This window comes from Palaemon carinicauda, chromosome 18 (genome assembly GCF_036898095.1).
Source record: "Palaemon carinicauda isolate YSFRI2023 chromosome 18, ASM3689809v2, whole genome shotgun sequence".
Classification (NCBI taxonomy): Eukaryota; Metazoa; Arthropoda; class Malacostraca; order Decapoda; family Palaemonidae; genus Palaemon; species Palaemon carinicauda.
The window spans coordinates 38,817,044-38,829,338 of NC_090742.1; the positions used below are offsets into that span (position 1 = coordinate 38,817,044).

A 12,295-nucleotide genomic window follows, 5' to 3' on the forward strand; every position below is an offset into this window, starting at 1 on the left:
CATAGATACTTTTGAAATATATATGCATATTTGTGTATATATATGTATACAAGTAATTTATATATACATACCGAATATATATATACACATCTGTATATATACACATTTGCACATATATACACGTGTATAAATACACACGCATATATATATATATATATATATATATATATATATATAAATATTTAAATATATAGCCTAATACGTACGCATATATAAATTATATATATATATATATATATATTATATATTTATATATATTATATATGCACACCTTGTGTGTATATATACATATACTGTACATACATTATATATATATATATATATATATATATATATATATATATATATATATATATATATATATATATATATATATATATATATATACAAACAACGTACACATATACACATAGGTAGCCTACGAATAAATTATATATATTGTACACATGTATATACACCAATATATATATATATATATATATATATATATATGTGTGTGTGTGTGTGTGTGTGTGTGTATGTATGTATTTTTGTATTTCAACTTGAAGCATTTAAGAAAGGGGTACTCATCATTTACAAATTGCATTAATTTATAATGTCACAGGAACCTCGTAATAATACTTGCAACTATTGCATTACTTTTATAAAGCACAACTAAAGTTTCTTGCACTTGTTGAGAAAATAACAGTATTTTAATATAAACCAAAAACATAAGATCAGAATTCAGAATTCAACCAATTACGTTAGATATTCAGTCATTTACATTGTCATAACATTGACTTAAAATATGAAGGACCATCCTGCTGATATTTCCGTACCGAAGAAACTAAAGCTAAACTCAAAATTAAATAGTACACTCTTTTGCATTGTTGAAATATACCGGACTGAAATATAACTTTCATCTCGCCCTACCCTCAGGCACAAAATCTTACTGGGAATGCTTTACTCCACCTATACGCGCCCCAACTTAATATTTTACTTAAAGAAAAACCCGTAGACTTTCTCAGATTTTTTCACCAAGAAACGGTCACGTCTTTATCGACGACAGACGCTTCAACTCCACAAGTTTTTACAAATACGCAAAATAAGACAGTATATTATTGGCTAAATTACCCGTACCCATTATTTGATTTTTTTTTTTTTTTATAAAGTTTCTTTCATTATAAATTTTCTGAAGTGTACTCTGGATAATCTGTTGTGCAGCCGTTGAAAATGGTCATTATTTGTTTCATTTCATTTAAATGCAATCCACTTTTTTTTGTGGGTTAGTTTGCTAGTTAATAGACTTTTAGGATTGTCTTGCATAATTTTCCTGGTGTTTATAGTAGCCTACCTGCTCAATGTCAAACAAAAAGAGTTCCAAAATTGCTAAGACCGATATCCATACATTGTTGGCTAAAATCCATTGTATGCTATCTCTGGCAGAACCGCATTAAAGGGCTGTGCATGTTCCTATTCAGCATTTTAACAAAAGTTCCACTTAGAAGTTTAGACTCTCAAAAAAAATACCTGCTTAAAGATTTCCACCGCGAAATCTACAAAATATCTCTAAATCATTGGCAAATTTCTGAGATACAAAATCACTTCTATAAATACCCATAAAAAAAATGTTTCTGTTTGAAGTCGTGAATTTGAGCATTCTTTTACAACTTCAAAAAAAAAAAAAAATGAAAAATAATGGAAAAAAAAAACACATCAAAATTACGTAGAAACTTGAATCAAAGGTAATTTACTTACACCACAAACTACAAGAAAAAATATCAAAATTTTATACTGAAAATATTGTGCAAAAACTATTAAGTGAAATAAGACAAATCTGGTGCCAATGAAGCGAAAGCTTAAGAGAATCTCACATAGAAAATAATTGTAAAATTGAACTGGGTCATAAAAAACGCGCACGTGTCTATTGTCCTATGAAAGGGAAACTTGCCTTTATTTGATATAACGGTCAGATTTACTTCGACTATTACAGTATGTCGACAAAAATTAGAACAATATAAGTCAGGCGTATTATACAAGACAAAAACGGCATATTTATAATTTAACAACATTACATAAATCAAGAGAGATTACTTATCCGACGAAGAAAAAAAAAATACTCTACACGTATGAATGAAGATCACTAGAGCATTGCTTTTGTATTCATAAATAAAGCTAACTTTTCCAATTGCAGCAAAATAAAATGCCATAGAAGAAATTATGATAATAACAACAGTATTTATGGTACAGATAATGACAATTGCGATGATCATTTATAGCATTATATTCTACTGCAAATTACAGCACTGATAGTACCTCGTCACTAAACTATTCCTCATATTCATCCGGCATTTTATTATAACTGATATAAACAATTTTGTTTGTTTTTGTTGTTATTTGCTTGAACAGCCTACATTACTTCCTGTTCAAGAGGTTTTATCGAATGACATTTGACTTGTCAATCCGATCAAAGATGTAAATTATCTTTAGGTCCCATACATTTATGTAATTTATTCAGGATATATACTCCCCTTTGTACCATAATCGGTTATTCATTTATCTAGTTTATACAGGATACATATTCCCTTATGTACCATAGTCAAGGTATATCGTTATGTAAACATAATCGAAGTAGATATTTCTACGTAAACAATAAAAGTATGCTTAATAATAGCTTTATCGTTGAATTAATCTGGGTAGTTATCAAGTAATGTAGCCTATTTCTTTAGTAATTTATTTTTTGTAGTCTGACTGAGGTACCTATTTATTATTTAGGTTATGCAATGTTTCTATTCATAATTGTGTTCTAATTAAGTCGCCTATTTATCCAGTGGTCCAATAAAGGCCTCTATCGACTTCCAGGGCATAATCAAGGTACCTGTTCGTTTTCTTCAATTTATATTCGTCTTTAATGTCTTGCAAGACCCAATTGGATCATAAATTTCACTTCCTAAACTTTCATCAGAGGTACTATAAACTTTCGTATTCAGATGATATCCGCCTGAAATGCTACAGTGAAATGATTTAGCGGAGATAGCAATAGAGAAGAGAAAAGGGCGGCAAGGCAGGACTTGTTGTAGTCAGGTAATAACCAGGTGTAATTATCGAGTAGGTTTGGAGTAGTTGTGATAATTTCATGAAAGTTAGGGCGTAGATGAAGTGGGTGCAGTTGAAAGTAGTTGTAACGCAACCGATACCAGGACGTTATTCCCACGCGGTGGTTTTTTTTTTTTTTTTTTTTTTTTTTTTTTTTTTTTTTTTTTTTTTTTTTTTTTTGCATATTATTGTGTAAAGACATTAATTTACAAACTAAATACCTAGTGCAATTAAAGAGCTGGCTTCCTTTCAGATTATATGGTTATTGAATAAGTAAAAACAAGATGCACGTCTACCAGTTGTGAATTTTCTTTGGTTTTGTCTGTGTTATCATTTTTTCTAAGAGCGAAAAACTACAGAAAAGATTTGTAGCAAAACTTGTAAAAATTCTATAGGTTCTTTTTATTTTGATTGTTCTTACAGTCACACCACGTCCATTTTATAAAATAATTCAACATATATGAATCTCTAAAGCTATATTTCGTATTCCACATTTCAATATCCTTTAAATACTTAGCCAAGATAAGTTGATAACAGTTATGAATATGGAATCACTCATCACTGATGTAACAAATAAAATTGCATAAATTTAGCAAACATTTGAGGGGCATATTTAAAATTTTCGCACATTTTAAGCAAATTACAGCATAAGTTGGCGAAAATAAATTTTTCCAATTGAGTTTATTGACAATTAAATAGACGTACTTATAAATATAACATACATTTCAGATTTTTTAGTATTTCCTCATTTTTGTTTGCCGATATCCCTACTCTGCAATAAAATCTTACAATATAAAATCTATACCAGAGATAGTTACGTTACAACTAAAAGTTAACGAAGATTTTGCTACCAAATCCTTGACGCATGTATACTTCAACATACTTTTACAAGCATGTACTGTTAAAACACACACACACTTACAAACAGACCCATCCAAAAGCGCGAAAAGCAAGATCTATTCTCACGACCTACACTGGTTTTCAAATTCCAGTACAATAATGTTTTCCTCGTCCAGCTGTCAAGTCCATCTTCTCAAAAGCAGAGCCGCAAGGTGCCCTCATTAACCCTTCCAGGTAATCTTGCGGATTAGCACGAATTCTGGCCAGGGGATCGGATTTTTGACACCTTTCTCGACCAGACCCAATTGCTTTAATCGCCAGATTAGCGCCATTTTCAAACCTCTTTCTTCCGCATTCAGTTCAGTCATATTTTCAGGTTTTTTTTATAGATTTATATTAGGAATATTCTTCACAAAACACCAAATCGATACAAAACTCAGCAGCGACTTTTATCATAATGCTCCGTCTTCAGTGTGAGCGTAAGATGTTTGTGGCAACGATAGACATTGCTTAGCATTTAAATAAGGGACTTCATTAGAGTTTTGCTCTTACTTGATACCCTTCATTTATACATACAATAATAGTAATGATAAAACTATAAAAATCTCGTCAGCTACAGAGTACATAGGAAGTTTACCACCTACGGAGAAATCACTCCCTCGGGACCCCTTAAGCAGGCAGTAAGCGGCAGTTTCACACCTCCCAAAGCGGTATTTTGACACCTGTGTTAGATTACACCCGGCACGTTGTGGCCCCGAGGGAATCGCGGCTGCATCGCGTTGGTAAATTGGGTAGGGATGGGGTATGCATGGGGTACGGAGAGGGGAAGTATGGGCAAGGCAAGTTCACTCAGTGCATTGTGGGTAAAAAAACAGGGGGGAGGGGACGTTCTTTGAGGAATGGATGGGGGTTGCTTGTCTCTATAATTTGCTGGGTGGAACTGTTCAAGAAATGGATGCTGTACCTTAAAATATGTCACATATATTATTATTTACTCATTCTCTTTTCTGCAGTGTGGGTGTGGTTTTATGATATTGGAATGCCCCTCAATTCCAATATCATTGAACATGAAATTTGGGATAACTGACTTTGGATATTTGATGATTTTCTTCAAATTGGATGAACAGAGCAGGGAAAATATGTATGTATGTATGTATGTATGTATGTATGTATGTATGTATATTTTTTATAGCCCCAAAATTTTCTTATTCTCATTTTTTTTTCTTGTAGAATCATACTTCCAAACAACTGCTATTTCGTTGCCTTTAAAATGCTTAACTAGATATATAATAATAATAATAATAATAATAATAATAATAATAATAATAATAATAATAATAATAATAATAATAATATCTAACCAACAGATTCTCGTTACTACTGTGGATTTCTACTTGCACGAAGAGTAAAGTCGTGTATTGTGTATAGTAATAGCAATAATCCTAATTCTGATGATGATAACAGTAGCAGCAGCACTAGAATCAATCGCAAATTTGCAGTCAATATAACGAACGAAACCGCCAACAATAGTTATATACATATGCAACAACTACAGCAAATGCAGCCGTATCTAGTCCATTGTAGGACAAAGGCCTCAGAAATGTCCTTATTCAGGTTTGGGGTTTGGCCATTTTCATCACCATGCTGGCCACTGCGGACAAGCCTATATAGTATGGGTGGCCTTAAGTACAGCTTTGCTGATCTAGGCAATACACAAATACACATACACACACACCACATATATACATAAATATGAATATATAAATATATGATATATATAATAAATAAGTTGATATATATATATATATATATATATATATATATATATATATATATATATATATGTGTGTGTGTGTGTGTACATATATATATGATATAAATAAGCAAATATGATATATAGATTAAATATGTAGATAAATATATATATATATATATATATATATATATATACATACATATATATATAATTATATATAATTATATAATACATATATATATAATTATATATATACATATACATATATATACATATATATATATATATATATATATATATATATATACATAAATATACACATATATATAAATATATATACATATATATATAAATATATATACACACACATATATATATATATATATATATATATACATACATAAATATATGCATAAAACATTGGAGACAGATCTCTACATCCGATCTGAAATTTTGTATGTTGGTAGGGGGAAATAGAATAACATATTTTTCCTCCAATCGAATAGCCGAAACCAAAGGGAGGGTTAAGGGGGGGGGGAGAGAGGAAATTAAGAGGAGGCGCGAAAGAGGCGGGTCAAAATGGGCGGGGCATGATAGGGCACGGGACACTCGAATGTACTTAGCCTATCAGGGAACCCGCCATGTCTTCAGTAGCACAGTTGCGGTCGTGATCTCGTGCTGGTCTGCTACCGGGAACTTACTTGCTGTATCTGGAGACACGTGTTGGCCTCCAGCTGGTGTTGGGAATTCACTTGCTGTGAAGTGCTCGCTTGAAGATTTTCGAATCGTTTTGCCTCTTGGAGTTCGCATTTAAGGGAGTTTGCTTTGTTGGCGATCAAGGTGAGTTTGGGGTTATCTTTTTTTTTTTTTTTTTTTTTTTGGTAGTCTAACCTTATTGGGTATTACTATGCAGTGCAATTTTATTTCGTACTTAGACTGCATTGTTGAGCATTCAATTATACTAATAATGGTAAACTTCATCTGAAACCAGCCTTTCTACTCAAAAATATGAGAGAGAGAGAGAGAGAGAGAGAGAGAGAGAGAGAGAGAGAGAGAGAGAGAGAGAGCTTAGGGCTCATACAAGCTGTCGTAGCGACGATTTAGGTAAAAACGACGCATTGCAGAAGCAGAATATAAAAAAAAATTCTCTAATTCCATAATCTATTACAATTTGTTGACAGACATTAGTGTTTTGACTATGCTGTTTGTCATACAATAGCTTAAAAAGATTAATCAGTACTTGACATGTACCACCATGTTTTTCTTCCGACTATTATTATTATTATTATTATTATTATTATTATTATTATTATTATCATTGTTGTTGTTGTTATTATCATTATTATTATTAATTCTCTTGTCTCTTCCTGCACAGGCCTATAGCATGATGGTCCCATCTTGGTGTCATTATCATCGGGTGGCGGTGACCTTGATCCTTTGGGCGACGACCTTAGCAGCCATAGCAGCGACGACACCTTCAGGAAAAGGTGGAGGAGGAGGAGGAGGAGGAGGAGGGAGTGGAAGAGGAGGAGACCAAGGGACAACAAACCCCCCGTCAGCTCTCATCCAACAGCTGGAGAAGAATCTGATGGCCATGTTCGGGATCCAACAGAGGCCCCGGGTGAAGAGACAGGTGACGGTGCCGCCCTACATGATGGAGTTGTATCATCGGCAGGCAGGGCTTCTCTATAAGGCCCCCAAGAGGTCCCTGGATGAAGGGGAAGACGAAGGGGAGGAGGAGGAGGAAGAAGAGGAAGAGTTCATTCCAAAATCTTCAAGGTCCTACAGTACCAACACTGTTAGAAGTTTTATTCATAGAGGTAAGTTGGCTGTTCTTGTATTTCTAATAATTACAATGGAACTGTACTTTAATTCCCTTCTTTGAATAAGCCCTATACTAATCAGTAAAATGGTATTATCATTTATATATAAATATATATATATATATATATATATATATATATATATATATATATATATATATATATTCATATATATAAGTTTTATTCCTCCCTTCGAATAAATGCTAAAAGACTGGCGTTCTCTAATTTCAGAAAGTACCGCAGACTCCATTTACCCACATAACAGAATGAGGTTTCATTTCAACGTGAGTAACATCCCAGCAGACGAGATCTTACATAACGCGGATCTCCGTCTGACCCACACGATTCACTCGGCCGCTCCCGCTCTGGCCAAGAACGCGTCTCATGTTCCCGAGAAGCGAAGTAAACATCAAAAGAAGAAAAAGTGGTCCACGGAGGATGTGCCCTACCTGCACAGAATGATGGTCTACGACATCCTGCGCAGGGCTACGAAAACCTCGGAACCCACTCTGCGCTTACTCGACACGAAGGTGATCGATGTTAGGAAAGGCGGGGTTCAAAAGCTCGACGTCTACGACGCATTGAAGCGATGGATTTCGGAACCCGACAAAAACTTCGGCTTGCTGGTGGACGTCGTTGCCTTGAACCAAACGACAGAGTTCGACACTTCTCACGTCCACTTGCGAAGGCCACAGACCGACGGCGGAAGTTGGCACGAAAAGCAGCCCTTGCTCGTGACTTACACGGACGAAAGAAAATCTCGGACCAAGCGATCGACGCCTGTCAAACACAAAAAGGCGAAGAATTACTGCAAGCGATATCCTCTCTACGTCGATTTCCGCAAAGTAGGATGGGACGACTGGATAGTGGCCCCTCCTGGATACGACGCTTACTTCTGCAAGGGAGAGTGCCCATTCCCATTGTCTGAAGAAATGAATGCCACTAACCACGCCGTCGTTCAGACCCTGGTCAATTCCAGGTACCCAGACAGAGTGCCCAAAGCATGTTGCGTGCCCACAGAGTTGTCAGCTATTTCTATGTTGTATATGGACGACGATGAAAAGTTTGTCCTTAAAAACCACCAGGATATGGTGGTCGAAGGTTGCGGTTGCAGGTGAAAAGCGGGACACCCACCGCTCAGTGCCTTGATTCAATTGCGATAAAAAAGGGGGGCACCGACCCCCGCGGTCGTCACTTGTTTTACGTTTCTGCCGCCTGTGTCGGAGAGAGGAATTTCCTCTGGTGAGCCAAAGTTGTTCTCTGCTGTCGGTGCCGTAACATAGCTATGCCTCCAGTGAGTCCCCAAGCTAATGTGATAATTATAAAGGGAATAATAACAATTACACTTAATTAAAAGTTTATAGAGGCTGAATAGCGAGATGACCGTCCAGGGCTAAGGAATGTTTGACGCTATTATCGATTAAGTGCAAAATGTCGACGAGTAACATTTAGAGGCTGGAAAAGCAAAGTCAGAAGTGAAGTGTGAAAATTGGAGCTCTGCCTTTCTATAAAGTAAAATGGTAGAAAAAAAAATTCTCTCTCTCTCTCTCTCTCTCTCTCTCTCTCTCTCTCTCTCTCTCTCTCTCTCTCTCTCTCTCTCTCTCTCTCTAAACTTGGTCGCTAAACGCATAATAGATCCCAGAGCCTCAAGCACACGATGATGAAAATGAATAGAAGCGAACGATGAATGGAAAAAAAAATCTGTCATGATTTTGTTTAATTGCAAATGACATTATTTATGGGCCAAAGATATAGAAAGCGATGGATGGCGTTACGAACTGGAATTTTATAGTGCTGTGTATATATGAATAATTTTTATATATAAAAATATATATATGAAAAAGTATGTGGCATAATACTGCCAATACTGTATTGTATAAAAAAAAAAAGAAATAAAAAACATACTGAATGCAATTCAAACGTTTCTACAGTCAAATTTCTCCCCTCCCCTGTATATCCTATATATATATATATATTTACATAAACATATCTGAAGTTTCTCAACCAAAGAGTGGTGCTGACTAGTTCTTTTTTTATAAAGCAGAAAGAGGAAGCGTTGGGTCAAAGGGATAATAGAGTACTTTAAATGTATATTTCTTGGACAGCAGGTGTAAATAACGTTCTATTATGCCCCACGCTTCGTCGGTCGCTCCTGAATGAGAAACAATATATTGCTCTTTAATACCGAAACAGGTTTCATCTCTCTCTCTCTCTCTCTCTCTCTCTCTCTCTCTCTCTCTCTCTCTCTCTCTCTTCGCTTGAGGAGTTTCATCCTTAAATGGAAACTTGAGTGAAATGTGATACAATGAAGATTTGGTTACTAAGAATGTTACGCTCGATTTTCAACTTGATTTCCTGTGTGTAATAATTTACAACCTGTTCTTTCCTTTATTCTTTGTTTTTTTTTATACAATTAATTATCCCCATTTTCATCCTTAATATGGAAAGCTCCTCAGTGCTGTATTTATTTGTTGTATAATACTCGAACGCAAAATTTGTACAGATTTATTTGTATTTAAAAATGTGAATATAGATTTAAGATATTTTGTACATATTCTGAAAGACAGTAATCGAATATTACTGGAATAAATTTTATATGAACAATCTGGAAACTTAATGATTATACCCTTCTAATATGTATTGTTTTTGCAAAAAAAAAAAAAAAAAAAAAAAAAAAAAATTGACAACTATCTATGACTTTGTTAAGATTCATTACCAGATGATTTGATATAAGAATACAGTCATCTGTACTTTAACAGAAATATGTTTCAGAAATACATAAATAAAATCATTCCTGCGGAACCTGCTCTTCTTTGATTCAAAAGCTGTGTTCTATAAGGGAATTGCACAGTAGTGAAGAAACTTGTCAGAGAATTGCACAGCAGAGCAATATAAAAGCTATGTTCTACAAGGGAATTGCACAGTAGTGATGAAACTTGTCAGAGAATTGCACAGCAGAGCAATATAAAAGCTATGTTCTACAAGGGAATTGCACAGTAGTGAAGAAACTTGTTAGAGAATTGCACAGCAGAGCAATATAAAAGCTATGTTCTACAAGGGAATTGCACAGTAGTGATGAAACTTGTCAGAGAATTGCACAGCAGAGCAATATAAAAGCTATGTTCTACAAGGGAATTGCACAGTAGTGATGAAACTTGTCAAAGAATTGCACAGCAGAGCAATATAAAAGCTATGTTCTACAAGGGAATTACACAGTAGTGATGAAACTTGTCAGAGAATTGCACAGCAGAGCAATATAAAAGCTATGTGCTACAAGGGCATTGCACAGTAGTAAAGAAACTTGTAAGAGAATTGCACAGCAGAGCAATATAAAAGCTATGTGCTTCAAGGGAATTGCACAGTAGTAAAGAAACTTGAAAGAGAATTGCACAGCAGAGCAATATAAAAGCTATGTGCTTACAAGGGAATTGCACAGTAGTAAAGAAACGTGTAAGAGAATTGCACAGCAGAGCAATATAAAAGCTATGTGCTTACAAGGGAATTGCACAGTAGTAAAGAAACGTGTAAGAGAATTGCACAGCAGAGCAATATAAAAGCTATGTTCTAAAAGGGAATTGCAAGGCACAGCAATTTAAAAACTATGCTCTATAAGGAAATTGCACAACATAGAAATTTAAAAGCTATGTTCTATAAGGGAATTGCACAGCAGAGCAATTTAAAAACTATGTTCTATAAGGAAATTGCACAACATAGAAATGTAAAAGCTATGTTCTATAAGGGAATTGCACAGCAGAGCAATTTAAAAACTATGTTCTATAAGGAAATTGCCCAGCAGAGCAATGTAAAACCTACGTTCTAAAAGGGAATTGCACAACAGAGCAATGTAAAAGCTATGTTCTATAAGGGAATTGTACAGTAGAAAAGCTTTTACATTGCTGAAATTGGGAGGTGTGATTATTGTTTTCCATGGAAATAATCTATCCTAAATTCCAGGAAAACATGCTAAATATTAGCAACATCAATAAATTAAGACTTCAATGCAGTTGCTGGCGCATAAAGTAAATGCTATGATACAATGACATTATAAAGACGGATCATAAGTGAAGGTAAAAAAGAGTTTACCTTCAGAAATTCAAACCAATATGAGAAATGAAATCGTTAAGCTTAAATACTTCAGTAATCAGAAACTTATAGCTTGTAGCATGAGTAATTTCTCACAGAATCTGAGCCAACCACTGAGTAGTCTGACTGAGATAATTCAGCTCTCCAGCCAGCTCAAGAATGTCAAATAATAATAATAATAAGAGATAAAAGTGTCGAGGAAAAATACGGGACATTTTAGCGTTAAGTAATGTGAACACCTAGGAAAGGGAAATTATGAAAGGGTAATCATCATAGATTATAAATGCTGATCGAGTTTCTCAGTAGCAACTGATAAGCATTAATGATTAAAATAATACTCCAAGGTAAACATATTTGACCAATTAAACACATTAAAAATTAAGAAGGATATGGAACTCCGACCAGAGAAATACCATATCTGAAAATATTCCAACAACGAGAAATGGTGCGATGTAAGTTGTGACAGAAAATAAAAAGAAATCACAAAATTGAAAAAAAAAATGACGAAAAAGGGGCATTGCTGAGTTTGATATATTGAGAAAAGCTTTTCGTCCTATCAGAACAATCCAGAATGCAATCTACAGCTCTTCAACCTTATTTTTTCGTGCTGCCCCCAGATTAGGCAAAGAAAAATAATATTTAGTTACCGTCAAGTAATCCTTTAGTTGAAATTATAAAACTGAACCCCTTAATTTTTTCCTTTCAGCTTAAAGATATG

The 12,295-nt window shown here is 34.4% G+C and overlaps 1 protein-coding gene across 2 annotated transcripts in view; it reads left to right on the forward strand.

The window, feature by feature from the left end:
• Nucleotides 1-9,103, forward strand: part of LOC137657780 (bone morphogenetic protein 2-like) — a 48,396-nt gene extending 39,293 nt beyond the window's left edge. The window contains exons 1-3 of one of the 2 annotated variants that reach the window (XM_068392289.1): nucleotides 6,337-6,511; nucleotides 7,047-7,491; nucleotides 7,726-9,103. In XM_068392289.1, the coding sequence (XP_068248390.1) occupies nucleotides 7,056-7,491; nucleotides 7,726-8,612 (1,323 nt within the window). In that variant the 5' untranslated portion in view covers nucleotides 6,337-6,511; nucleotides 7,047-7,055 and the 3' untranslated portion in view covers nucleotides 8,613-9,103. Of the gene's footprint in view, nucleotides 1-6,336; nucleotides 6,512-7,046; nucleotides 7,492-7,725 lie in introns of those variants that run through there. The other variant, XM_068392288.1, reaches the window with a different exon arrangement.
• The last annotated feature ends 3,192 nt before the right edge of the window (nucleotides 9,104-12,295 follow it).